General features: G+C 62.4%; 1 protein-coding gene across 1 annotated transcript; it reads right to left on the bottom strand.

The window, feature by feature from the left end:
• Positions 1-1,084: 1,084 nt before the first annotated feature.
• Positions 1,085-25,488, bottom strand: ITGB2 (integrin subunit beta 2). The gene is made up of 16 exons (XM_047847004.1): positions 25,325-25,488; positions 16,902-16,962; positions 16,479-16,567; positions 13,754-13,934; positions 12,618-12,788; positions 11,829-12,070; positions 10,474-10,629; positions 9,989-10,084; positions 7,719-7,808; positions 6,783-6,923; positions 5,100-5,287; positions 4,775-5,019; positions 4,285-4,504; positions 3,883-4,088; positions 1,735-1,901; positions 1,085-1,576 (listed from the first exon to the last, which is right to left on the bottom strand). The coding sequence occupies exons 2-16, from the start codon at positions 16,957-16,959 to the stop codon at positions 1,514-1,516; spliced, it is 2,313 nt and encodes a 770-aa protein (XP_047702960.1). The 5' UTR covers positions 16,960-16,962; positions 25,325-25,488; the 3' UTR covers positions 1,085-1,513.

Below are 25,488 nucleotides of genomic sequence, written 5' to 3'. Positions count from 1 at the left end.
CAGTGCACAGGGAAGGGGCCCCGAGGAAGGAGAGCAGTTTGGTAGAAAGATGCCCGACGTCCCTCAGAGGTGACCGGGCTTGAGAGGAAGGACCTTGGGCAGGCAGGCCACGTGTGAGATGGGCTCGACTCACACAGGGGCGCCGTTGAGGTCACAGCGACTGGGCAGGCAGGGCCACCAACATTCATAGGGCGGGGAGCCCGGGGGTGACCACAATTCCATTTTGTTCAACTGGATTTTTAACAGTTCGGAGGAGCAGAATAAAGCCTGGCTCTTTTTTCCTAGGCCCGGAAGGATGTGGCGCCCCTTTGCTATTCTGTTTCAAACGCGCCGTGTGAATAGGGCCGGTCTGGAGTGGGACACGCGATTCTGGCCGATTTCTAGGGGACCTGGATGGGGTGGGCCGTCAGGCGCGGCCTGGGGAAGGGGAGGCGTGCGCCCCGGAGGAGGAGGACGGCTGTCGCCGGGGCTGGCATGAGGCCCGGAGGCACAAACGGGCAGGAGATGCTGGAGTGGCCCGGTGTGGCGTCCACGCCCTGGCGGGAGAGGGGGAGGGGCAGAAGGAACCACCAGCAGCCGAAGGTCAGCGTGCGAGGGGCTCGGCTTCACGTCTTTAAACCTTGCTCTAAGCTCTGTGTCCTACGCTGCTCCGACCCTGGCCCACACCCAGCCTGCTGACCTGTGCCGACTGGTGGGAACTCGCGCGTCCAGGGCACCACCGCTGGGTACCGACACGCACAGTGATCCCACGACACCGGGCCGTTTCACTCGGTCGTGTGGCGCTGGGCGGGCAGGACTTCCAGGTCAGCCCTGCCCAGCCCGAGAGACACAAACGCTCCTCTCGGCTTGCCTTCCGCTGCCCCACCCCCAGGAGCAGGTGCAGACAGCTGGGGGGGGGGGGGTGTGAGACGCTCATCTCCCAGCTCCCCACACGGCCCCTGAAGGCTTAGGAGGTGGGGCAGGGACAGGGGCAGAGAAGGCCATGGACACAGGCCAGCAGGCGAGGAAGGAGGAAAGAGAACAGACGCCCACAGCACGACCCACAGTCGACTCGTATCCTCCAAGTGTGCACAGAGCCCACAGATAGTCTCTTCTGAAGTTTTATTAATTGTTTCTACACACGTGACTGAAAAACAGTATACTCAATGGGATGGAACCTTATACCCTGAGAAGTTCAAGTATAAATAAGTTTTGTGCTGCCTTTAATGAGCCCACCACTCTTTTATGCGGGAAAACGTATCTAACCTTGAAAGACCCAAGCAATTCCTTCTTCCAGTCTCTACTGAAAAGGTCAGACACATCAGAAGGGGGAGGCTGTTCCTTCTGATGGGTCCCTGTTGTCACCTGGCCATATCTATTGTTCTGAGAGCAGAAAAAAACAGTGGATTTTTGGTTAATGGGTGAAATGTTCAAGCATCGTAAGCTGTGTCCGTGGAGGACCCGAAGGAGGAGATGTGATTCGGGGGTGGTCCCATCTGGTCGGTTCAGACACCATTGTCTTCACCAAGTGCTCTTAACTCTCAGCAAACTTTGGGTTCATGACTGTCGTGGTGGCGCTCTTGAAAAGGGGGTTGTCCTGGCGGGAAAAGCGACGCGACTCGTCAGTGCAGGGGAAGGAGGAGCCAGGAGTGGGGGTGGCCTTCCCACAGTCCCAGCTCTAAGGATGAGCTTCGGGGACAGGTGGGCAGACGTCACAGGGGCGGGGGGGGCCTGACCCCCAGGACAGCCACTCACATTGTTCCACTGGGACTTGAGCTTCTCCTTCTCAAATCGCCTGTACTCCCTGAGGTCACTCACGTGGGTCAGAACCTTCCAGATGCCCAGCAGGAGGATGCCGATGAGTACGACCCCCGCCACGATGCCCCCCACGATGGGGGCAACTTGGGGGCCCGTCGCACACTCTGAGGCAAGGGAGAAGTACACGCTCATGAGTGTCTCAGGCCACACGTGTGCCCTGCCCCAGGACACGGTCCAGTGCTTAGGGGGACACAGCTTTCCCACCCCTGGGCTCACCATCAAGGCAACAGGTGGGGGAGTGAACCGCAGCCCCAGGCCCCGGCCAGGGAAGGGGCAGGGCAGGGCACAGACCAGGCCCTGCGGTTCCGGACGAAACTTAAAGGCCCCTCGTTTACACGGGAAGAAAGTGGAGCCAGGACGCCAGTAGCCAGGGCAGCCTCGACAGGACACCAGCCTCCTGAGCCAGCTGCCACCATGGACAGCCGGTGGCCCCGTCACCAGAACCTACTGAGACTGAGTCAGTACTCAGGCAGGTGCGGTGCCTGAGGCCCCCGACACACCCGGTAGCAGAGGTTAGGGATGAGGACTCGCCTAGTGAAAGCATTCCTGAGGAAACCAATGGCAGCGTCATGGGGCCCCCACCCTCCTCCTCCAGGGCTCTGGGCTGCAGTGTGTCAGGCCTCAGCCCCTGACCCGGGGAACAGGGCCCTTATTTGCCTGACCCTGGGTGCCCGTGTTTTCATGTGCTCCATCATCCTGACCTTTCTAGCGGGCCTCGGCGTCCTACAGAGGTTAAACAACTTGGCCAAGGGTGCACAACACCACGTGTGACCCAAATCTGCCCATCAAAGAAACCTGGCGAGAGGTGTCCACCCTGGCAGGCCGGAACCCGCAGCCCCAGACTCAGGCTGTGAGCTCCGGGCCACACAGAGGGCCTGAGCCCCACCTGCCCCTCTGGGGTTCCCACCGCGGGGAGGGGAGCTGGGTGCGGGTCTCAGTCCCACCTGGGCACCGGCGGATGGCTTGCCCACACCTGCTGCATTCGCCTGAGCGCCTCGGCCCCCCGGCCTCTGTCTGTCCCCTCAACCTCTCTGAGCAGGAAAGGAGTGGGGTGCTGAGCGTCTGTGTGCCCTGAATGCCCCTGGGGGCCACCCCAGAACGTACCCCAAGGGGCATCGGTGTCCCTAAGTCCCAACACCCACACGTGCTTTGTCACCGTCACCCAATGTGCCCCCTAAAACCTGACCCGACCCCCACACACCATCCGCTGCTCCCGACCCCGTCCCCATGCTCCACTCAAGCGCAGGCTCTGTCCCCACGCCCCCACCACCTCCACACCTATCCTTGTCAGCGCCTCGGTGCCGGCGTCACGCAGAGGCCCTTTGTGGGTCTGCGTCCGAAAATGCAGCTCAGAGTTGTCCCTCACTCTTCTGAAAACTGCCCACAGCCTCTTGGTATGTTTGGAGAGAGACCCAAATGCCTCCTGGGACTCACCGGGGCCCGTAAAGACCCAGAGCCAAGGGCCTCTGGTCCCCCAGCCTTCACTTTGCTTTGTGTGGCTGCCCTCATCCTGTGGTCTCAGCTGCAAGAGTCCTGTTCCCAGAGACCTTCTGACCTCTGACCTCTGGGGCACCGCCCCCCTCCCGTCTTTGCACCTCTTGACCCTGACCACAGTCCTGCGCTGTCTCGGGTACTGGCATTTCAGGTGTTGGCCCAGCGTGTCTCCATCCCCTTGGAAGGTGAGACCCCACAAGAACAGGATTGGCGTCCTCGTGTCCTTAGCCATTACTGGGCCAGGGACGGCCCTGGGCTGCAGCGACAGACTGCGGGCAGCATTTAGAAAGCTGGCCCCTTCCAGGGCTGAGATCTCAGCGCGGGGATCTCCAAAAGCCCGCAGGGGTCCTCACACAGCTGTCCCTCGCCCAGTTCTCGGGACCCACGGCTCCAAGCCCCAGTCAGCTGTCAAGTAGGAGGTAACCGGCCTGAGAACCGTCCCCTGGCTCGGAGCACCGCCTCTCAGGTGTCACCGGTGAGGCAGGGAGGGGCCGGTCCAGGAGGACCACAGCTGTGGACACTCGCCAACCCCCCCCCCCCCAGGCCGGCCTTCTAAGTGGGGAGACATTGTGGCCACCCCGGAAGTCTCACCTCGGCTGTCATCCACGTAAATGTCATAGCTGTCCCTGCCAACCCGCTGCCGCAGCGTGTAAGTGATCCAGCAGCCGTCCACGTCTCGCTCCTTGCACGTGCGCCCCTTTTCCGGGGGCTTGTTCAGCGGGCCCACATTCCCGCACACCGAGGTACAGTTACTCCCCGAGTGGCTCGGGTCAAATTTCAGGCACTGGGCGCACAACCTGCGGAGGAGAGGAGCGTGGGGCTGAGCGCAGGTGCACGGGGACTCAGGCGCCAGGAGGGCCCCCGGGTGGGGGGACACGGGCGAAGGCTTCGGGGAGGAGGAAGGGGCTCCCGGAGGAGTCCGGGGGCAGAGCTGCGGGGACCCGGGAGCCGGAGAGCAGCATGGGTGCAGGCGGGGCGGGGCGGGGCACTCACAAGTAGCGGCCGCAGGGCGACGGGCAGCCCAGGCACTCCAGGCACAGGGGCGGCTGGTAGCCGGTGTCACACTCACACACGTTGCAGACACAGCGGCCGCGCCCGTTGCACTCAAAGCCGTCGGGGTTCAGGCAGCCCCGGGTGGACCTGTCACACTGGCACGCGGAGCCCTCGAAGCCCGGGTTGCAGGAGCACTTGCCGCAGGAACAGGTGCCCCGCTCTGCAGGACGGCAGCCGAGACTCGGCCCCGCCCATCCAGCCCGCACCCGTCCATCCGCCCACCTGTTTGTCCGTACCTGCTTCGCCCCAGGCGGCTGCATGGGGCTCACTGGGTCCTCCCGTCCACGCCCCCCCCCCCCCCCCCCCCCCCGCTCACCCGGGTCCGCCCCTCCCCCTTCCCCCCCTCCCATTCTCGGCCCCGCTTACCTGGCTCTCCCCGGGTCCACCCGTCCCTCCGTCCGCGTCCCCGCCCCCCCTCACCCCTGCTCACCCTTGCCCCCGCAGACCAGGCCATCATAGCGCTCGCAGTTGACGTTGTCGCACTCGCAGAAGCGCCCGAAGATACTCTTGTTGGGGATGTCGCTCTGGTGGCACACGCACTGCCCGCACAGGCAGTCCCCCAGCCCCGAGCAGATGAGGGAGTTGTTGTCCCTCCGGCAGCTGCCCTCCAGCTCCTGACTGCTCCGGCCCTGCGTCTGGCACTCACAGTTCTTCCCGATGTAGCCGGCGTCGCACCTGCAGCGGGAGGGGCCCCGGGTCAGGCCCCCTTCTCCCAGAGCTGCGGCCCTGGGCCACACCTGCCCGCACCACTTCACCTGCAGATGCCGCACTCCATGGAGCCCCTGCCACCACAGAGGCTGCGGTTCTGGCTCGTGTCCCTGCACTGGCACTCGCACTGGGGAAGGACGTGAACGGTCACCGTGTCCGTGAAGCCCAGGGCCCGGATGACAAAGGACTGCTCATGGATGCACTCTGTGGCCGTGACCTTCACCTGGAAGGTGATCTGCGGTGGAGAAGAGCAGGGCTCAGGCAAGGCCGGGACAGCAGGCTCCCACCCCGCTCCCGTGTCCTCGCCCTCGCCTGGACGTAGGGGTTTGTCCCGGGGCCAGGCCCGAGTAGGCAAGGGGTGTGTGCTTGGTCCCAGGCCTGGAGAGTACCAGCCCTTGTAGGGGCCCTTGCAGGGGCCCCGGAGCCAGAGGACGGAAGAGGGAAGAACACGAGACACCTTGCGATTCTCCAGGACTTGGGACTTGACATGAGAAAAGAGAGAGGGCGTCGGGAGAGCCGGCGTCCGCGGTGCCAGAACGTGGGGGCAGCAGGCCCACCAGAGCCCCGCCAGCCCGTCCCGATCCCCGCGCCCATCCCTTAGCCCGAGCTCCTCCTGGCATCCCTTCACCCTAGCCCCGCCCATTCCTTCACCCGAGCCCCGCCCAGCCTGCCCTGACTCCCCCCCCCCCCCCCCCCTCCCCGCCCCGCGCCCATCCCTTCCCGCTTGGACTCGGGCTGGGGCGGGGGGCGGGGGCTCTCTAGAATTTTTTTATCACACACGTGTTAATAAGGAGATTACATGACTTAAAAGGACGTATATTTTCTCCTTCTGTCTGGTATGCCAGGATGCCAGAATCCCACAGGAGGCCCTAGATCCTGGGTATGGACTTGTGCTCTGACCCCGAATACAGGCCCGGCAGGAACCGGGTGTGACAGCACAAAGCCCCACCACCCTCCCTGCGCGGGCAGCCAGCACAGAGCTCAGGGGGGCACCGGCTTGTCAAAAGCAAGGCACGGCCCAGACCAACTTAAATGAATTGCCACCGGGGCCACGAAGGTAGAGCAGAATTATCAGGAAAAATATATAAGAAGCAATCACCAATCATAAGATTGAATAAATCCCTGTGTGGGTCCACCCAGTGTGAGGGGAGATACTTCAGCAAAAATTTATGTGCGACATTTAGCGAGTAACATATCTGAAGGAATTCCAATGTCACATTTAAAACTGCAATAAAAGCAGTATTTTGCTGAATATTAGTTCACAGCCAGAAAAAGGGAAAATTTAATTCTCATGGTCATAATAAATTCAAAATATTATGGAAATAACTTAAATATCAATGTCTTTAATCATCTGTGTTGCCCATGCTTTAGTATCTTTGCACAACACACAGCACACAGCGCACATATATACACACACCACACACATATACACACAGCACACACACGCACACACACACACACACACACACACACACACACACAAATCAGGAAACCGGACCAGACTTGAGGTGTGTGGAAAGGAACTTTGCTCCTTGCTGGACTCACTGCCCAGCATCTTGCCCCATGGGGCGCTGCCATCCCCTCTGTCCTCCTGCACCCGGGAGCCCTGTGTTGAGCAGTGTGCTGAGGGTGATACCCCCTGCTTGTCAATGTGCTTGCCCCGTGTGCCTGGGTGCACTCCTAGCTGTCCCTGGGAGAGAACCTTCCCGACAGTCGGAATGGGGCCTCACCGGGACGTTGATCTGGACTCCGTCACAGTCCCCTCTGGGCTGGTCCACCTGTGATACTCCATTACTGCAGAAGGAGTCATAGGTGACTTTCAGGGTGTTGGGGACAGTGTTGTGGTCCAGAAAGACCCTGGAGGAGAGTTTCTGCCGGCAAAAAACGGCTACAGATTAGGGAGCTTCCTCCCGCTGTCCCCGGGCCCTTCCTGGCCAATGGCTCTGAGGCCTCTCCATTTCTCGCCCCTCCCTCCTCCCCCCACATGCCCGCTGAGAGCTGGGGAGGCGCTAGGTCCTGTGCCCCGTGCAGGTGCGAACGAGGTTACCAACGCCATGGCCCCGCGAGAGGCCAGGAGGGCACAGATGGGGACAGACGCAGCCATGAGAACGGGGACTTGACAGTCCCGCCCACCACTGAGTGCCCAGTGCCTGGCACAGGGTAGGAGCTGGAAAACCCATTTAAGGGAGTGGGAGACAGAGAGGGAGAGAGAGGAACAGAGTCAGAGTGAGTGAGCGGGGACAGGTGACCGTGCCATCAGTGTAGACAGAAACACTGGGCAGCGGCTGGTGCTCAAGAGGTCCTGCTCTGGGGGGGGTTGGGGGCTCTGCAAGGGTCCATGGAGCACACAGAACCCCCTCGACAGGGCTGTAACTCGACACCCTCATCGGGTGCTCTCGCCACCAGGAACTTTGGCCTACAAGGGGGCTCCGTACCCAGGAGGCGAGGTTCGGGCATGGGACGAGCCGCTCCATCCCCAGGGAGGGCATGGCTGCCCTTCGGGAAGAGCCAGGCTCTTGCCCATTGCCCGTTGCCCAGGAGGCCTGACAGTGGCCCCAGGGGGCAGGGCACTTCTGTCGGGCCCACCCTTCTGCTGACCTGCAGCAGGGAGGGCGGGGTGCCTGCGACAGCCCCAGGGACCCCGGCTGAGTGCCAGGGGGACTCACATTGTAGGCGTTCTTAATGAGCTGCACCACGTTGCTGGAATCCTCTGACAGCTCCCCCACCGCTGACTTGGGGATGACCTCGGTGAGTTTCTGTTAGGTAAACAGACCACACGGTCACAGCTGCAGCCCTGGGGCCACGGAAGCCCATGGTTCCGTAACACCCCAGTTTCCTTCTTGCTCATAAAATGGCCCAGAGAGTCCCCCACCAGATATCTTATCGCGTTCAGTTAAGACAGCGTGTGGTCAGTGGCTCAGAAGCTGAGCACTTGCCGATTTCCTCGCTGTAAACACGCCTCCTCAGCTGAGTTCAAGTTCGTGACGTCACTGAACACAGAGCTGGGAAGAGCACGCCTCACCGCCGTGAGAGTGTCCCCACCATGCGGCCGTATCAAGTGCAAACAACCAAGGGCACAGAGTCGTAGGACGTGCCAAAACCACCAGGAAGGGATCGGTTCTGAACATTTTAATGTGTTGATATAATTTAATTTTAATAACGACTGTATGGGGGCGCCTGGGTGGCACAGTCGGTTAAGTGTCCGACTTCGGCTCAGGTCATGATCTCGCGGTTCGTGAGTTCGGGCCCCTTTTTAGGCTCTGCACTGACAGCGTGGAGCCTGCTTGGGATCCTCTCCCTCGCTGCCCCTTCCCTACTCATGCTCTCTCTCTCTCTCTCAAAATACATAAATGAACTTAAACATTTTTAAAAAAAAAAGACTGTTAAGCAGGACTATAATAATCGGCTCCAGTAGGACCCGGGTCAGCTGGTCCCGTGGCACCTGCAGGTGGGCAGCGTGGCGCACCTGGACCGCCCGGACAGCTCTGTGTCCCCTCCTTCCCCTCACGCTACCTGTCCCGGAAGATTGCGTCATGGCTCACTCACAGAACTGATGGTTGAGTCACTTCTCTGACCCAACGCCCTCTCGTAACTCCCCGGAGAGACCCCAGTCACCTCCACGGAGCCCACAAGGACTGTCACAGCCTGGCCACCAACGCCCTCTGGCCTCTGCTGCCCTCTCCCCTTCACCCCCGGGGCGGGACCCCACCGTGACTCCGGGAAGCCGGGCTCCTGTCCTCTGACCTGCCTCCACTCTGGTGCGGGTGTACCAAGGACAGTGCCACAAATGCTCTCCTCACAGGCTCTGGGTCACCTCGATGTCCCTCACCCAGAGCCCCATGAGTCGGGGTCAGGAAACAGGCTCAGATCTGCCAGGGCACTGTTCGTGCTAGTGGGTTTGGGATTCAAATCTCCTGCTTCAGCTTCTACTCCATCACCACACTGTCCTGCCCCAAAAGCAAATTACTGGGACCTGCTGCGTCTGGCAGGACGGCCTCCAGGTCCCGACGTGCCCATGCTCACGCAGCCAGCACACGTGGGCAATCTTCTGTTACGAAGCCCCCGGCCATCAGCCCTGCGCTGAGCCACTGTCCCTGTGGTCGGGCAGGCTTCCACTGCCCGCCTGCCCCAGGACGGCTCCTAGACACCTGCCCGTCCCCCTCCTCTGTGTCCCCTGCAGGGTCCTGTCCTCCTTTGGAGTCTGGAGAACTGACAGCAGGAGCTGCTGACTCTGCGCCGCCCCCTCCCCAGCGCCCCACGCCTCCCACGGAGGGGGAGGGGCTGGCAGGTGCTCTCCCAGCCCCGCAGAGCTGAGAGGAGGCCAACCCGGCTCAAGCCGGCTGTGTGCACACGCAAAACAAACACGGTGCCGGACCGAGGGCAGGAAGGACGGAAGAGAAACTGCCCCAGGAACAGAAAGTTCCCCATGTTCTAGAAGAATGGAACAAGAACAGTAATTCCGTGAAATCAGGACAGACCCAGGGTTCCCAAAGCAGAGAAGGAAGTGTCAGTGTGCGAGAGAGTTGGCTTCTGAGTGGCGGGGCAGCTCTGGCGGGGGGCCCAGGGCTCTGCAGAGTATTCGGGGGTGCTTCCTGGTGAAATCTCGCCGGCCTGAGGTCCTGCACTTGCCCATATGTGCCTGATAAACGCGTGAACCGCTCACGCTCAAGAGTATTGGGACATAAAACAAGAAGGAAGCCTCTGATCTGCAGAAAGACTTTCTACGTTGTAGCAAAAATGGAAACATGGTGACTGGATTTCACCAACAGAGAACATCCTTCTTCCTTCCTCCAACGGCACAGAGCCCAGAGTGGGCACCCCCGCCTGCCGTCGCCTGTCGCCCGCCCAAGCGCAGCTCAGCCCGTAGAGACGCAGGGTGCCAGCACCACTGACATGCCCGTGCCCGCCCTGCTGCTCAGGACCCGATGCCACCGACCTCATAGGTTTTCACCATTCTCTTGGTCACGGCGAAGATGGGCTGGATGTTACTTTCAGCCAGTTTGTGAGCCAGCTGGCCCACCGACGGGTAGTCCTGGTGGGGAGACAGATGCCTGGTCAGCCGGTCCCGGGGGTCAGGGACACACCACCAGGCCATCCGGCAGCTCCCACCTGGGGCCCAGAGGCCCAGCCTCCCACCCCCGGACGATTCCATGGCGCAGTTCGATCCACTGCAGGTGAGGGCAAGTTCCTGTGACAGGTGCTGACCTTTCCAGACCAGAGGATGCCCAGCTTCTCCGTGCTGAGGGGCGGCGTGCCCCACGAGGAGCTGTCCCCGCCTGAGGTGTGGCCCCCTTGCGCCAGCCCCCTGGACCCCTAGCGCTGCCTCCCTGCTCCCCTGGGGCGGAGCCCAGGTGGGCCTTCCCTCCCAACCCCCCCCCCCCCATGCTGCCCACTCCCTCCCAGGACCAGAAGGCTACGTACAAATTCATTGCTCCTTTTGTACATATTGTCCTCCAGGTGACAGCGGCCGTCATTGGGGGTCAGGATGGCGCCCAGCTTCCCGTCACCCGCAAAGTGGAAGCCGTCGTCCGTGGCGAACACCAGCAGCCGAGTGACATTGCGCCAGCCGATTTCCTCCTGAGAACACAGCAGAGTTAGCGTCCTCGGTTTCCCCAGTGGGCAGAGCGCAGCGTGGGGGCTGGAGCCAGGCGGCCCCTCTCACACAGCACCTCCGCCGGGACCGGCCGCGGGGCTCGGGGTCCCCGTGTCCAGGCCGGATTCTAGCACCGTGGCCTGCTCCTGAGGTGTCTGCGGGACAACCTCCCGATGGCCGAGCCCACGCACAGGATGCGGTGGCGGTTCAGACCAGGGACTGGGAAATACCCCACAGAAGGAAAGAAAACACTCACGGAAATGTTTACTACCATGTAAAAACGTGGCAGACACAAAAGATGACAGAACCTGAGGACACGCAAAGGGACAGGGCAAGCCCGGGGACGTTAGCGGCCCGTGTCGTCCACAGGACAGCACGCGGAAATGGAAATGTGCGTCTGGGGTGCAGCAGGAGACACTGGGAGATTGGAATCCTCCGAGTCGAGTCGTGCATTTACATCATGACCAGCAGGCGGGAAGGCCGGGGTCAGCAGGGGGCAGGGGGAGGCCTGCTGGGGCCAGGGGCGGCAGACAGGGCCACTTAGCGCACATGCCTGGGGACGCCTGGCAGGGGATGCTCCCTCTCCCTGGGTTTGGGGGCGTTCTGGGGAGCAAGGCTGGTCGGGGCCTCCCCTTGGGTGGGGTCTGGGGACCGGGGCGGGGCTTCCCCTTGGGTGGAGTCTGGGAACCAGGGCTGGGCGGGGCCTCCCCCTGGGAGGTCTGGGGACCCGGTCTGGGCGGGGCCTCCCTTTGGGTGGGGTCTGGGGATCTGGGCGGGGCCTCCCCTTGGGTGGAGTCTGGGAACGGGGCTGGGCGGGGCCTCACCTTGGTGGGTCTGGGGACCGGGGCTGGGCGGGGCCTCCCCTTGGAGGGTTCCGGGGACCAGGGTTGGGCGGGGCCTCCCCTTGGTGGGTCTGGGGACCGGGACTGGTAGGGGCCTCCCCTTGGGGGGTTCTGGGGACCAGGGCTGGGCGGGGCCTCACCTTGGTGGGTCTGGGGACCGGGGCTGGGCCGGGCCTCCCCTTGGGTGGGCTCTGGGGACACGGGCTGGGCGGGGCCTCCCTTGGTGAGGGTCTGGGGACCGGGGCTGGGGGAGGTCTCCCTTTGGGGTTGGTCTGGGGACCCGGGCTGGATGGGGCCTCCCCTGGGAGGGGTGTGGGGACCCGGGCTGGGCGGGGACTCACCGGGCAAGCGGCGACCTGCATCATGGCGTCCAGACCGCCCTCGGGGGCGTCCAGGTTTCCGGAAATGAGCTGCTTCCCCACCTCGGTCTGGAACTGGTGGGAGTTGTTGGTGAGCTTCAACACGTGCCTGAAGGCGAACGGCGCCTGGCACTCCTTCTCTTTGTTGGGGCACGGGTTCTTCAGCTTCTCGGGGTGCGTGTTCACGAAGGGGAGCACCGTCTTGTCCACGAAGGACCCGAAGCCTGAGGGGTGGGCGGGACGAGTGGGGTGGGCAGGAAGCCCGCCCTGGAGCCTCTATTTTCCTGCTGCGCAGCAGGGCACGTGTGCACGAGTGTGATCGTGTACGAGTGTGAACACGTGCACGCATGTGCACGGATGGAGGGTGTGCCCGTGCGTCCCTGCACGCGGCTCGGGAGGAGGCAGACGGGGGAGTCAGGCTTCTCCTTTGCCTGACGCACGTGTGTGCCCGAGACTCGCACGGGGCAAGTGAGTCGGTGCAGGTCAGGACGCTGCCGGTTTGCCGGCTTCTGTCTTTGCCGGCATGACTGCTGTGCGGCCGGCCTACTCTGCTGACTTTTCGTTTTTTTAATGGTAGAGGTTTTGTTTTTTGAACATATCAGAAAACAAAGGAGAAGGAAGGAGAGGAGGTGGAGGGCCGGACGGCGTTGACAGCGCCCGCGGGTGGCCCCCGGGGGGGCTGCGTGGGGCCCTGGCAAGCCCCGCCAGTGCCCTGCCTGGCAGAGGCCCGGGGCAGCGAGGGCCGGCCAGGACTGAGGGGGGGAGCCTCACCGATGCGGCCCGACTCGGTGATTTCGTTGAGAGCCCGGAGCAGATCACCCCCCAGCTTCTTGACGTTGATGAGGTCGTCCAGCATGGAGTAGGAGAGGTCCATCAGGTAGTACAGGTCGATGGGGTAGCCCTTGGCCCGCCGGAAGGTCACGTTGAAGGCAGCCGCCTGACCTGTCGGCAGGGACGGGGCAGAGAGAAGGCATCTCAGGGGCGCTGACCTGCCCCCCACAGGTCCCGAAATGTTCACTTTGCCCCCTTCTCCGTGGCCCGTGGACGAGTCACAGGGCGCCCAGCTAGATGGAGCATTCGGACACACGCACACCGCTGAGTGCTCGTTCATCAGGCGCTGTCGAGATGCACGTCCACCTGGCTGTCCCTGCAAGCCACGCTCTGCACCCCCAGCGTGGGGCAAACCCAGCCATCCCGGTGCAGGCCCCCTTCCCGATCACGTCCCCTCTGGCCCCTGTCTGAGTCACAACACGTTCTCATGTGATTGCTGGCTTATTTGTCCCAGACCTAGGGCGCCCCGTCACATAGCAGATGCTCAATAAATCACCAGAGATCAGGGACGGCGTGACTGAGTTGTCTCTCTGTCCCGCTTCCAGCCCCCAGCTCCCTGCAGGACTGCCATCACAGAGGTGAGGCTGAGGGACAGACTCCACCCCGTCCTGCCCTGGCCTGTCCACTGCATGGTCCTGCTCTTTCCACCACAGCCACCTTCCCAAAGGGCACTGACAGGGTTCTGCGGTCAAGTCAGTTTGAGCAACACTGATTTAAATAGTCATTCGAGTTCCTTGGCTACAGGACTTATCAGAGCCTTTGCTCTGCCAAGAGCACCTGGCGTTCTGAGAGTGGGACAGAAGAGTGTTTCCCAGATGGTTGCTTCTCCCTTTTGGAAAGGACGCAGAGCAGAGGCACATAGCCACAGGTGGTGGGTGTGGGGGCGCCCTCCTGCAGGCAGAGGGAATGGGGCCACGGGGGTGCTCAGACTCCATCCTTGGGGTTTCCAACCGTCCTTGGATTCCTGCCCACCTTGCTGTCCGACCTGGCACATGGACACTTGTGCCATCGGTCGGCCCTGGCTCCCAGAGCAACCGACACACATGTTACTCGTCTGTGGCCGAGGCCACACCTACCTGGTCTCAGGTAGAGTGTCACTTTCTGTGGGGACAGCTGCTTCTGGACGCCCTCCTGGTCGTCGTGGGTCTCGGCCAGGCTCCTGGGGTCTATGATGTCGTCAGCTGCACATCCCTTCAATAGCAGCTGCTCCCGGGTGTCGCAGCGAACGGAGTCTGGCTCCCCCAGCCCGGTGAAGTTCTGGGGGTGGGACCGGGGGTCAGGAGTCAGGAGGAGGGTGGAGAAAATGTGGGGGCCACACTGTGGGTGCTGCATGAGACTGGCCCTCGGGGTCACTGGAGGAGGCTGACCCGCCTTATTCCCACCTGGGATTCAAGACAGGTGTCCTTGTGGGGGTGGGGTGGGCGGGAGGCTGGGCAGCCAGGAAGACACCTGCCTTCCAGTGGCCTCTCCGTGGGGCTCCTACGTCCCCCCGGTCTGGGAACCAGCCGTCTGCCCTCCACTGCCTCCGGCAGCAGAGATGACGGAAGGACCGATGTCTCCAGCCCCAGGCTGGCCCATGGCGGGGTCCCTCAGCAGCCCCAGAGCCGGGAGCACCAGGCCAGGGGTGTCCACGCTCTTCAGCAGCCTTCATCAGAGGCTCTGCCCTGGGAAAAGGCACGTGGCACCCGGGGAGCCCTGGGTCCAGGGCAGTGTCCTCATGACCCCACGAAGACCCCTGGGTTCTGACAGCACGGGGCAGGAGAAGGGCCCGCGTTCGGTGGCACCAAGGAGGACACGCTAAAGACACGTGTGCGGCTCTTTGCTCCTTTCACAGAAGGAGGCTCAGGAAGGGTAAGGCGGCCACGCGGGAGGCCGGCCCGGTACAGCCGGGGCCACCGAGGGACCACGAGGGCTGGCGCTTCCTGGGCTGCCCGTCTGTCCCTTTGGAGCTCTGTCAGTGCGTGAAGTACTTGAGACATAAAGCGAAATCCACAGGAACAGACAGAGTCCCAAACGTGGTCCCCGTGGAAGGAAGCGAGGCCAGCTGTATCCCCAAGGAACGGAACGAGCCCACGAAAGGGAAGGGAGAAATCCAACTGGCTGGCAGCGGTTTCACCCCCGGGCTGTGGCCGTGCCGCATCCGAGCAGAGAGACCCCACCACACCCCACTTCTCTGTAGGCTGCTGGTGGCCGGGGTGCGGGCTGGCAACTCTGAAGCCGCTGCCCCCGCCTCGTAGGGTTGAGAAAAGGAGGACATGTACTGCAGCCGGAGGCAGGCTTCTCGAGAAAGGGAACCAGAACCTTCAGAGCAATGTCTGATCCCACCCTTGGGGCCAGGAGAGTGCGGCGGGGCCTGGAGCGTCTGGTTGTTCTGGAGTAAGAAAGCGCTCAAAAAAAGTGATGAGGGCACAGGCCAAGGCGGGGGGGGGGGGGGGGGGGGGGAGGGGGAGGGGGAGGGTCCCAGTGGCCAAATGTGAAACCATCTGAGCCTCAGAATGACGGCGATAGATTGTAAAGCTACTGAATAAAATAAAAATCTATGGGGTCCACACTGATGAGAGAGAAGAGACTGTAGGAGCCGTTGCGGGAGTCCGTGAAGTGGATGCCACCACCTGGCAGCCCTCCAAGTGATAAGTGATTCGTGCCCGAATCACCTACGGGTGCCAACCTGAGCGGGTGTAAGCCTGACGGGGAGCGGAATGTTTCCTGGCCTCGGCGCATCTCCCCACAATTACTTACTAACCGCAAGGAGTGAATAATGACATGATGGCAGAGACGCCAGGCAGTCGCCCCCTTGGCTGGGCGGTCCACACTGGCATCACCAGTGTTGGGACGCGGTGACAGCACGAGTCCCGGGCAGGGCTCCGGCCAAAATGCACGCTCTGGGCCCGATCGGAGGGGAGGCCGGGCAAGCCCACGCTGAGGGCTTGCACACACCTGCTCCCCTGAACTCCGGAGAAATGTCAATGACGTGATGACACAGAGCGAGGGGGGCCCTGGATTGGAGGCGACTAGGGGGACAGAACACCTACGTGCAGAGTGTGACCCTGGGTCACCACACAGACAGAGGGAGATGCCATCGAAGGCATTATTGGAACAACTGGCAAACTTTGTGTAGAGTGTGCAGGGGTGATGAGGTGCCACGGGCAGTGTGGAGCCTTGGAAAAGTGTTTTGTGGTTCTCTAGGGGGATGCATCGTGGTTAAGGACCCTTGAAGTATGAAGAATTAAGGGTCCCCCAGGGCGGGAGGCATGGTCAGGAGCTGGGGGCGTCCCAGGGGAGGAGGATGTGGTCAGCAGCTGAGGGTCCCTCAAGGGAGAGGTTCTCTCTAGGAGGAGGGTGGGCCTGGGACAGGAACTGTCAATTTAGGGACTGTGCCCTGGAGGTCTTGTTATGGGTAAAACATAAAAACGAAAAAACACAGCGGAGGAGTTAAGGTCCTGACACAGAACCGCCCACAACTTCTCCCCTGAAAGCTGTGTCCACTTCCCTGTGTATCTCCTCGTGGTCTGTGGTCTGTGGTCAGGGCTCGTGGCCGGGCAGGGGGCACAGAGCAGGGGTCCGCCTCCCCTGGGGCTGCCCCGGGGTGGGGCCAAGTCTGCCCGTCCCTCTGACAGTCCCGTGCCCCTGGGCTGTGCCTGCCCCCCCCCCCCATGTCCCCCAGGAAACAGAGGGGTGGGGGCCCCTGGATGCCAGCAGCTCCAGAGGCAGAGAGAGGGCGCCCGGCGGGGGGGTGGGAAGGCGGGAAGGGCAGGCCAGGCGTGGGGGCCCTCGGCGGGCGCAGCCTCAGGCGGCTCTTACCAGCTTCTGGCACCAGGCACAGCCGGGGCCCGACTCCACGCAGTCCCGGCAGTTGCTGACCTTGAACTTGGTACACTTCTGGCCGAGGGCTGGGGGCAAGATGAGGCGGCTCCGTGAGCGGTGGCGGCCTGCGCTGGCCAACCCCACACGGAGCCACGGGCACTCGGGGCGGCAGAGATGGGTGCGGGTCAGGGGGTGGGTGGGGGAGGAGGGGCAGCCGGAGCACCAGGAGGGGTGGGAGGAAACCAGGCTTCACGGGAGGGGGAGTGCGGGGAGACTGAGGCCCGTTTCTGGGACTTGTTCTCAGGGGCGCTGCCCCTCCAAGGCTGGAACTGGGCCCTGGAGGATGCGGTGGGGGGGGAGCCCTTTCTCCCCACCCCTCCCCCAGCACGGACCCCATGGCCCTGCCTGTGCGGAACTCACCGGACCAGAGGGCGAGCAGACCCACCAGGGTGAGGAGCGGGAAGTGCTGGGGCAGCATGTCCTGGGGAGGGAAGGGGTCTCAGTGACGGGGCCTCGGACCCCAGACTCTCCAGACTCTCCGGCTGGCTGGCCCACAGACGCGGCGCCCGAGGGCCCTGTGCCTGCTGCCCCGGAGTGGCCAGCCCCCGGGAGAGGCCGACGCGGGCCGCGCCTGCTGAGTGCCTGAGGTGGGCTGTGCTGGCAGCAGGAAAGGAGGCCTGAGTGGCGTGGGGCTCACTGCTGAGCCCACCAGCCTCCAGGGAGGAGCAGGGAGTGGGCCTCCCTCCAGGGACATGGGTGCACGCAGGCGCACACCCGGGACCCCCCCCCCCCCCTGCTGCACACATCACACACACACACACACTCTGCACACTGCATGTGTGAGGCTGCACCCGTGGATGGGGGCTGCGGCCATCGTGTGCCCGAGTCCTCAGTGAACTGAGTGCCGATCTCAGAGCAGAGCCTGGGCTGGCCCGGGGCCTCCTGGCAGCTGCAGAACCAGTATGATGGGAGCACCTGCCGGGAGCCAGCCTAGCCAGCTGCCCTGCTCAGACGCCCCTGCGGGAGGGGAAGTGGGTGCTACGGAGCCCACTGCTGCCTTGTCCGAGGCCACAGCCCTAGGCCGCCAGCATTCCGTGTTTCCTGACGCACACCTGCCGTCCTTAAACACCCAGCACCTGACGTTCGGCGTGGACGGGACCCCGACACTGCCTGGTCCTGACGTTCCCAGATGCAAGGTCGTTGGGGCGAGGCTGAGGACGGGTGTTCAGGTTCTCGTTCTGGTTCCTCAAGGCGGACCCGGTGCCTTCTAACCCACCGCCCGATGGGCAACACCTCCCTCGCCAGGATGCCACCCTCCCCTGAAGGCGCCCCGGGTTGGGGGCTGCCGGATCCCGGCTGGGCCCAAAGCACCGATGCCCCCAGGTCTCAGAAATCCTCAGCTGGCTGTGGTCTTTCCATCAGACCAAGAAGGCAAACAAGGTGTAGGGGAGCCAGGAATCAGGAGGCAGGAAGGGGGTCGCATTCTACCAGAAGCAAATATCCAGGGGCGCCTGGATGGCTCAGTTGGTCGGGCGTCCGACTTCGGCTCACGTCATGATCTCACAGTCTGTGAGTGAGTTCGAGCCCCGCGTCGGGCTCTGTGCTGACGGTTCAGTGCCTGGAGCCTGCCTCGGATTCTGTGTCTCCTTCTCTCTCTGCCCCTCCCTGGCTCACGCTCTGTCTCTCAAAAATGAATAAACATTAAAAGATCAATACTCCCCCCCCAGAACGTCACGTGAAGGCCAGCTCGTCTCCCGAGGGCAGACCTAGACCTCTGAGGCCCTGGGGCTCCCTGCCCCCTGACACTGCCTGGTGGTGGCCGGCCAGGAGGGCGACCTCGGGGCCAGCAGAGGCCCTGACCCAGGGCCCATGGTCCCTGCCTTGCCTGCTGGGCTCAGATGCGGCCTGTAGGTGGGCCCCCGTTTGCACCCCTGTAACCCGTGTCTCTGCACCCAGAGGCTCCGGGTGAAGGAGAAGCAGCCGGGGCTCCCCTGCTCCCGTGGCGGGTTCCTGTGCGTATTAGCCCCGTCCAGTCTCAAGTTCCCATCTTTTTGGAGGTGCCCCTGCTCCCTGGTCCCCACCAATATTATGATCAGGACACAGAAATGTCAAAACAGAACACTCCATCCTTCCTGTTCAGGGTCAAATTGCAGAAGCCACGTGGCACTGTGGCTTCCTGGGTCATAGCAGTGGCCACATGGGCCCGGGCGGCAGTTTTCAGTTCACTCTGGCCAAGCCCGTTCACGAAAGAAAGCCCCTTGTCTCCCACTGTTGGTGCGTGGGGCTCAGGCGAGGCCGGTCCCAGTTTCCATCTGGCCCCTCCAAAATTCCACAGCTGACCGCCGGTGCAGACCAGCCCGGGGCTGACCTGGCCACCGCCCCAGGCACATTCGGCCTGTGGGCAGCGGCCCCCTAAAGAGGCCGCTCCAAGCGGAGGGTGGAGGCCCTCCCCAAGTGCCCAACCGTGTCTGCGCTCCCGCAGGGCAAGCCTGTGCCACAGCCCCGGGGAAGGGGCACGTGCTCTCCTGTGGCCACAGACTGGACCCCAAACATTCACAACAACCAGCACGAGAGCTCCTGGGGTCCTCGCATGGGAAACGGAGACCCGAGCAGCGGCAGGATGTAAACCTGGGTTCCCGTTTTCCCGACACCCTCCTCCCACAGAGAGGGAGGGAGCCTTGATTACGGTAAGACGGCCCACAGGCTGTGAGGTCCTGACATTGACCACAGGAAGCCGGGTGGGGGCCGTGGCTGCCCTCTCTCCACGCGATCCTGGCCTGCAGGAGATGGGGGCGGCCACGGAGGACCCGCGTGTCCCCCAGCCTGGTGGGGTGGGGGCAGGGTGCCCCGACACAGGGTGGCTCTGGACTGCAGCCAGCCCTCCTCTCAGCCTCGGGCAGGTGGGGGCCGGTGGCGGCGGGTGGAGCCCCCTCCTCCCTGGGCTTCAGGGGGCGGGGCTGCGGTGCACCTGCCCGGCAGGCAGAACTGGCCCTCGGAGGCCAGGCCTCGCCTGAGACCAGCATCCTGGAGCCACACAGACCGGGCCCCCTCTGAGCGCAGTCCTGCAGCCCGGCTCCCGCTACAGCACAGGGTGTGGGTGCCCGAGCCCCAATGGCCGCCCTGGCACACTGCCTCGGCTTCCTGTGAGACCGCAGCTCTGGGTGGGGGCAGGCTTGGAGAGCACTCCAGTGCACCCCAGCACCCGGCACCCATGGGCACCCGACTCGTAAGGACCCTGGCTCGGGAGCTGGAGGGCGAGTGGGAGGCCCCGGCTGAGCAGGGCAAGGAGGGGGACGCCAGGCTCCAGGGCCCAGCCAGGAGTCCTGAGGCGCGGGCACCCTGCTCCAGCAGCCCCCAGGCCTCACCTCCCCGGACCCGGACCCGAGCGCGGCCCCTCCGGTACAAAACCCGAAGTCTAGGCAGCTTGAGCTACCCCAGGCCCTCCACGGCTGTGAGGACTCTGCCCTCGAGGAGGCTGCTGGCACAGCCTGGGTCCAAACTGCAGGAAGTGGTGACTCCCGAGTCACGGGCAGGGTCGCCCCCCCCCCCCCCCCCCAGACCCAGAGACCCGGGCCCCGAGGCACCCAGTGGACGCCGCTGACCAGGGTCTCCTTTGGCAAGGGTAAAGCCCTTAACCGCCAGGTGAGAGGGCAGGGAGCATCAGAAGAACAACACGATACATTCCTCCCCAATCTCTCACACACAAACATAACCCATATTTGGTAAAAGACAAGAAAAAGCGGAAACATCAGAAAGAAAAAAACTTCGGGCAGCATGCCGAGGGAGTGCACGGTGTCTGACTCAGGACAGTAAGCTGCTGTCAGATCAGGTTTCCCGTCAAAGAGGAGGCGGAAAACGAGGCAAAAAAAGTGTGGGGGTGCCTGTGTGGCTCGGTCGGTTGAGCGTCGGACTTCGGCTCGGGTCGTGGTCTCGCGGTCCGTGGGTTCGAGCCCCCTGTCGGGCTCTGTGCTGACAGCCTGGAGCCTGGAGCCTGGAGCCCGGAGCCCGGAGCCCGGAGCCCGGAGCCTGGAGCCTGCTTCGGATGCTGCGTCTCCCTCCCTCCCTGCCCGTCTCCTACTGGCACCCTGTTTCTCTCTCAAGAATAAATAAGCACTTAAAAAATGAAGAAGAAAATCCCTTCGGAAACTTCCTCTATCTCTACCCACCCAACTTAAAAGTATATAACCGATTGTTCCTGACGCCCCCAGTACCCCTCTTTCTGCCCACGGTCCTGTGCCTGTGCTTTTTTTTTTCTTTTTTCAACGTTTATTTATTTTTGGGACAGAGAGAGACAGAGCATGAACGGGGGAGGAGCAGAGAGAGAGGGAGACACAGAATCGGAAACAGGCTCCAGGCTCCGAGCCGTCAGCCCAGAGCCCGACGCGGGGCTCGAACTCATGGACCGCGAGATCGTGACCTGGCTGAAGTCGGACGCTTAACTGACTGCGCCACCCAGGCGCCCCTGTGCCCGTGCTTTAATAAAACCACCTTCTTGCACAGAAAACGTCTTAAGAATTCTTTCTTGACCGTTCCCTCCTGGCCCACATCACATCAAAAGATGGAGGTTTTGCAAAAGTGCAAACCCTCACGTTAGGCCACTCCAGGTCCCCAGGGCTCACTGGCCATCAGAACGGCTCAGGCCCGTGGGGTCACAAAATCCACTGACCTGGGTTTACGGGCCCGAATCAGATGATGGAGGGCGGGCGAGGGGGAAGGCTCTGGCGAGGAAGTTCAAAGATGGGAGGCAGCCCACCCCCCCCGCCCTCACGCGGTACTCACCCCCGGAGCCTTTGGACTCAAAGCTGTTTCATGGTGAAAAAGCCCATGTCTACCAGGGATCTGAAACAGGCACCAGCCCTTTTAAACCAAAAGGCAGAGTATGGATATGGAGTCGCTTCTGCGTTCTATAAAAACACAGAATGGACAGAAGCTGGCTTCCGTGGGGGCGGCTGGAGCCACCACCTGCTGAGCACGGAGGCTCCGGACAGACCCAGGGCACAGAAAGGGCAGTGAGGCCAGAGGACGCAGGGCCCGTATGCTCCCTGGACCCCCAGCCCTACAGAAGCGCCCGCGAGGCGCGTTGACCGTTGCCCACCTCACCCCGCAGAGTCTGGCGGCACACATTGCAGGGGCCAGTTTCTCAGCCTGTGGAAGGAGACGAGACACCCTCCCACGTGTCAACTAGACATTCTAAAGAGTTCAGGGGCGCCTGGCTGGCTCAGTCAGGAGAGCATGCGACTCTTGACCTCAGGGTCGTGAGTTCCAGCCCCACGCTGGCTGCAGAGATTACTTAAATAAATAAAACTTTGGGCACCTGGATGGCTGTCGGTTGAGCGTCCGACTCCGGCTCAGGACGCGATCTCACGGTTCGTGGGTTCGAGCCCCGCATCGGGCTCTGGGCTGACAGCTCAGAGCCTGGAGCCTGGAGCCTGCTTCAGATTCTGTGTCTCCCTCTCTCTCTGCCCCTCCCCTGCTCTTGCTCTCTCTCTCTCTCTCTCTCTCTCTCTCTCAAAAATAAATAAACATCGAAAATAAATAAATAAAAAGACATTAAAAAAAGAAATTTTAAAACAATGTGCTAAACACCTCTCAGGTCAGAGAGGAAGTCAAAATGATATTTGCAGACAACATCCTCTGTGCAATTCCACCTCTGTGCAGGATGGGACGTGAAAACAGTTGCCCGATGTGCTTTGGTTGCAGGTGAGGACAGGTGCACATATGGGGACGGAAACGCAGAGGTGGGGGAAAGAGCAGGAAAGCTTTGGTAAGGGAGGCAGGAAATACACAGACGAGGGCAGAAGTCATGAATGGGAAAAGCGAACAAAAAAGCGAAAATCGACAGATCGGACCTGCTTCCTGGGAAAAGGCAACGACCTCGGTATGATGATCGCCAAGCAGCTTGGGGAAGAAGGGTCAAGATGGCAGCGGTGCTGCTGGGGGGTGGGGCGACCCTGGCCCATGGCCCGGGGCTGAGTCAGAGACAGGGAGTGGGTTGCACCCCAGCCTTCAAAGGGGATGAGCAGAAGTGGGGGTTCCCCAGGAAGGGGCCTCCTTCACACCAGAGGCTGTGTAAACTCCGTGGAATTTGGGGACATAAAATGATAACCGAACCAGAAGAGTGTATCTCTGAGTCAGGAAACCTTCTGAGCATAAAACTAAGGAAGGAAATACCAAGAAGACAGACTCAAAACGGGTCAGGATCTCACGGTTCATGAGATCAGGCCCCGCGTCGGGTTCTGAACTGACCATGTGGAGCCCACGTGGGATTTTCTCTCTCTCCCTCTCTCTCTCAAGATAAATAAACTTAAAAAGTCGGTGATAAAGAGGCAAATGTCCCAAGAAAGGTGGTGGGCAGTCGTCACAGCCGGCTGACAAACATTTGACAACGTGCGGCCGGCTAGCAGCCAAGTAGCCAACCCAAGAAGCCGGGCTTCCCGTCCACCTGTGCAGCTGGACAGCGGCCCGTGAAGGCCACCCTGTGGGCCCCGCACAGCGGCGAAAGTGGACAAGCGCCTGCTCAGGGCAACTCAAGGTTCGTGGAAAAGAGAAAAAGTGGATATATCCCAACGGGCCACGTTTCTGTCCGTCTGTGCCGCGCCGGGGACCCGGGCCGGGGGCTCACGCAGAAGCCGGGCTCTGCTGGCTCCCTGAACCCCCCCCCCCGGGAAGTGGGGTTTGAATTATACATTCGATCGTGGAGTCAGTTGGAGTCTGAACCACCGGTGGCCCTTGTCACGGGTGGGAGGCCTCCTCCGGGGTGCACACAGGTCCCTCCCATCCCCGGAGAGCAGGCGGCATCCTCGGAACAGTCTGCAAGGCCCGTGGTCAGTGTTCCCGTCTCTCGTGAAACCCCCAGGTGATGACCGTAATTTGCCCTGGGCCTCCTGCTGCCGCACAGGGCAGGCCGGCCACGGCCACGGCCACGGCCACGGCCACGACTGTAGGGCAGGGAGCCCCACCCAGGTTTCTACAGAGGCCAGAGGCTGAGCCTTCGGGAAATGCTTTACCGCCTCGCATCCTGAGCCGCCCCCCCCCAGCCCTCCCACCCGGTCCTCTCCCCGGTGGAGCTGATCCCTAACCTCACAGAAACCCCACATGGGCCACTGGAGTCAGCACAACCCTCAGTCTCCTAGACATCAGGTGCCCACAGAGGGAGACCCTGTGCCTGCCTGGGATGTAGCACTGAGGTGTGGGCTCGGCTGCTGCCACCAGAACCTGGGGTCCCCCCGCCTCCCACCCCGCCCCTGGCTGCCCCTCCTCCTCGCCCACTCGGGGTCCCAGGTGCCCCCCAAGGAGGGGAGCCCAGCCGGGGATGGCAGACCAGGACCCCAGCCCTGGGTTGGGGGAAGAGGACGGGAGCCAGGACGAGGTGAGACCAGGGGACCGAAGGGCGGTGTCGGCCGGGATCCAGGGGACCCCGGGGTCCAGACGCGGCTCCAGGCCCCCCACTCCCAGGAGGCCTCCGGAGAGGCCCCCAGGAGCCTGGCTGTGGGAGGTTTAGTCACACACCTATGTCTGTCCCCCAAGACTCAGCTGTCACACGACACCTTCACAGCATTCGGCCCGAGCTCGCAGACCTCTGACGGTCCGAGAGAAGCGGTGGACCCCTCAGCAGGAAAATGCACACGTACCACATGCACACCTACACACACCTACACCCCCCCACACCCATGCACACCTACACACATGCACGCTTACAAGCACACACACGGTGCACACCCCCACGCACCCCCACGTCCACACACACCTACACACTCATACACACATGCACACTCACGCGCAAGCACACACACAATGCACACCTATACACCCACACACGCCCATACACACATGCACACTCACACACAAGCACACACACAATGCACACCTACAGGCACCCCCACACCCATACACGTGCACACACACACAAGTACACACGTAATGCACACCTACACACCCACCCACCACCTACACACCCCTATACACATTGCACACTCACACATAAGTACACACCATGCACACCTACACATGCTCAGGCACACACGCACACTCACACACAAGTACACACAACGCACACCTACAGGCACCCCCACACCCATACACACCCTCATACACACACGCACACTCACACACAAGTACACACACAACGCACACCTGCACACACCCACATACCTACACATGCCCATACACATATGCACTCACACACAAGTATACACACAACGCACACCCACATCCCCCACACCTCCACACACCTGACACACAACACACTCTCACATACCTCACGTGCAACACATACACGCCTCACACTCAAATACTTATATAAACACATTTGCTCACACAATGCTCTCACACACGCACACACGTGTGCACCCTCTCACCCTTCCACAGGCACCCCGCTCTCGCCCACACTCACCGCACACACCACAGGAGGAGAGACCACCACAGCCAGCCTCAGAGGCGTGGAGAGGAGGGTCTCGGGCAGGAAAAGGGAGGCGAGCGGAGGCCCCTCCAGGGCGGGTCTCGCCTGCCCCCCAGCCTCCTCCACGCTCCACGGCCTCGCAGCCCCCATGTCGGGGGCTCAGGAAGTGCGTGTGGTTTCTCGAGAGCCCCTAGACCCAGCGACCGAGGCCCGGAGCTGTGCCCTGTCCTCCCGCCTGGGTCCTGTCCCCAGTTACAGCCGTCCCCGCCTCTCTGTGGCTCTGACCACGGGGGGCACAGCACTCCCCCTGGCTGGAGTGGACGAGCCCAGGGTGGGTGGCGGGGACCAGGGCCTCCCCGCAGGGCTGGGCCGCTCCCCGGGGAAGAGCCGCGGGGCCCAACCGGTCCCCCTTTAGGAAAGCGACCCCTGTCCCCCGTCCCCTCACCTCGCTGATGCCCTGGCGATCTCGGTGGGGTGTCCCGGCTGGGCAGGGAGGGGGCTCCGCTCTTTACCGGGCTGGGCTGTCGCGCGGCGAAGACGGCCCGCGAGCCCCGACGGCGGTGAGGGCACAGTGCTTCCTGTTCCCACTGCTTTGGAGGAAGTAGTTGC

Source organism: Prionailurus viverrinus, unplaced genomic scaffold (genome assembly GCF_022837055.1).
Source record: "Prionailurus viverrinus isolate Anna unplaced genomic scaffold, UM_Priviv_1.0 scaffold_42, whole genome shotgun sequence".
NCBI classification, from domain to species: Eukaryota; Metazoa; Chordata; class Mammalia; order Carnivora; family Felidae; genus Prionailurus; species Prionailurus viverrinus.
The sequence above is the reverse complement of the archived record's forward strand: the minus strand, read 5'-3'. Positions and strand labels throughout refer to the sequence as shown.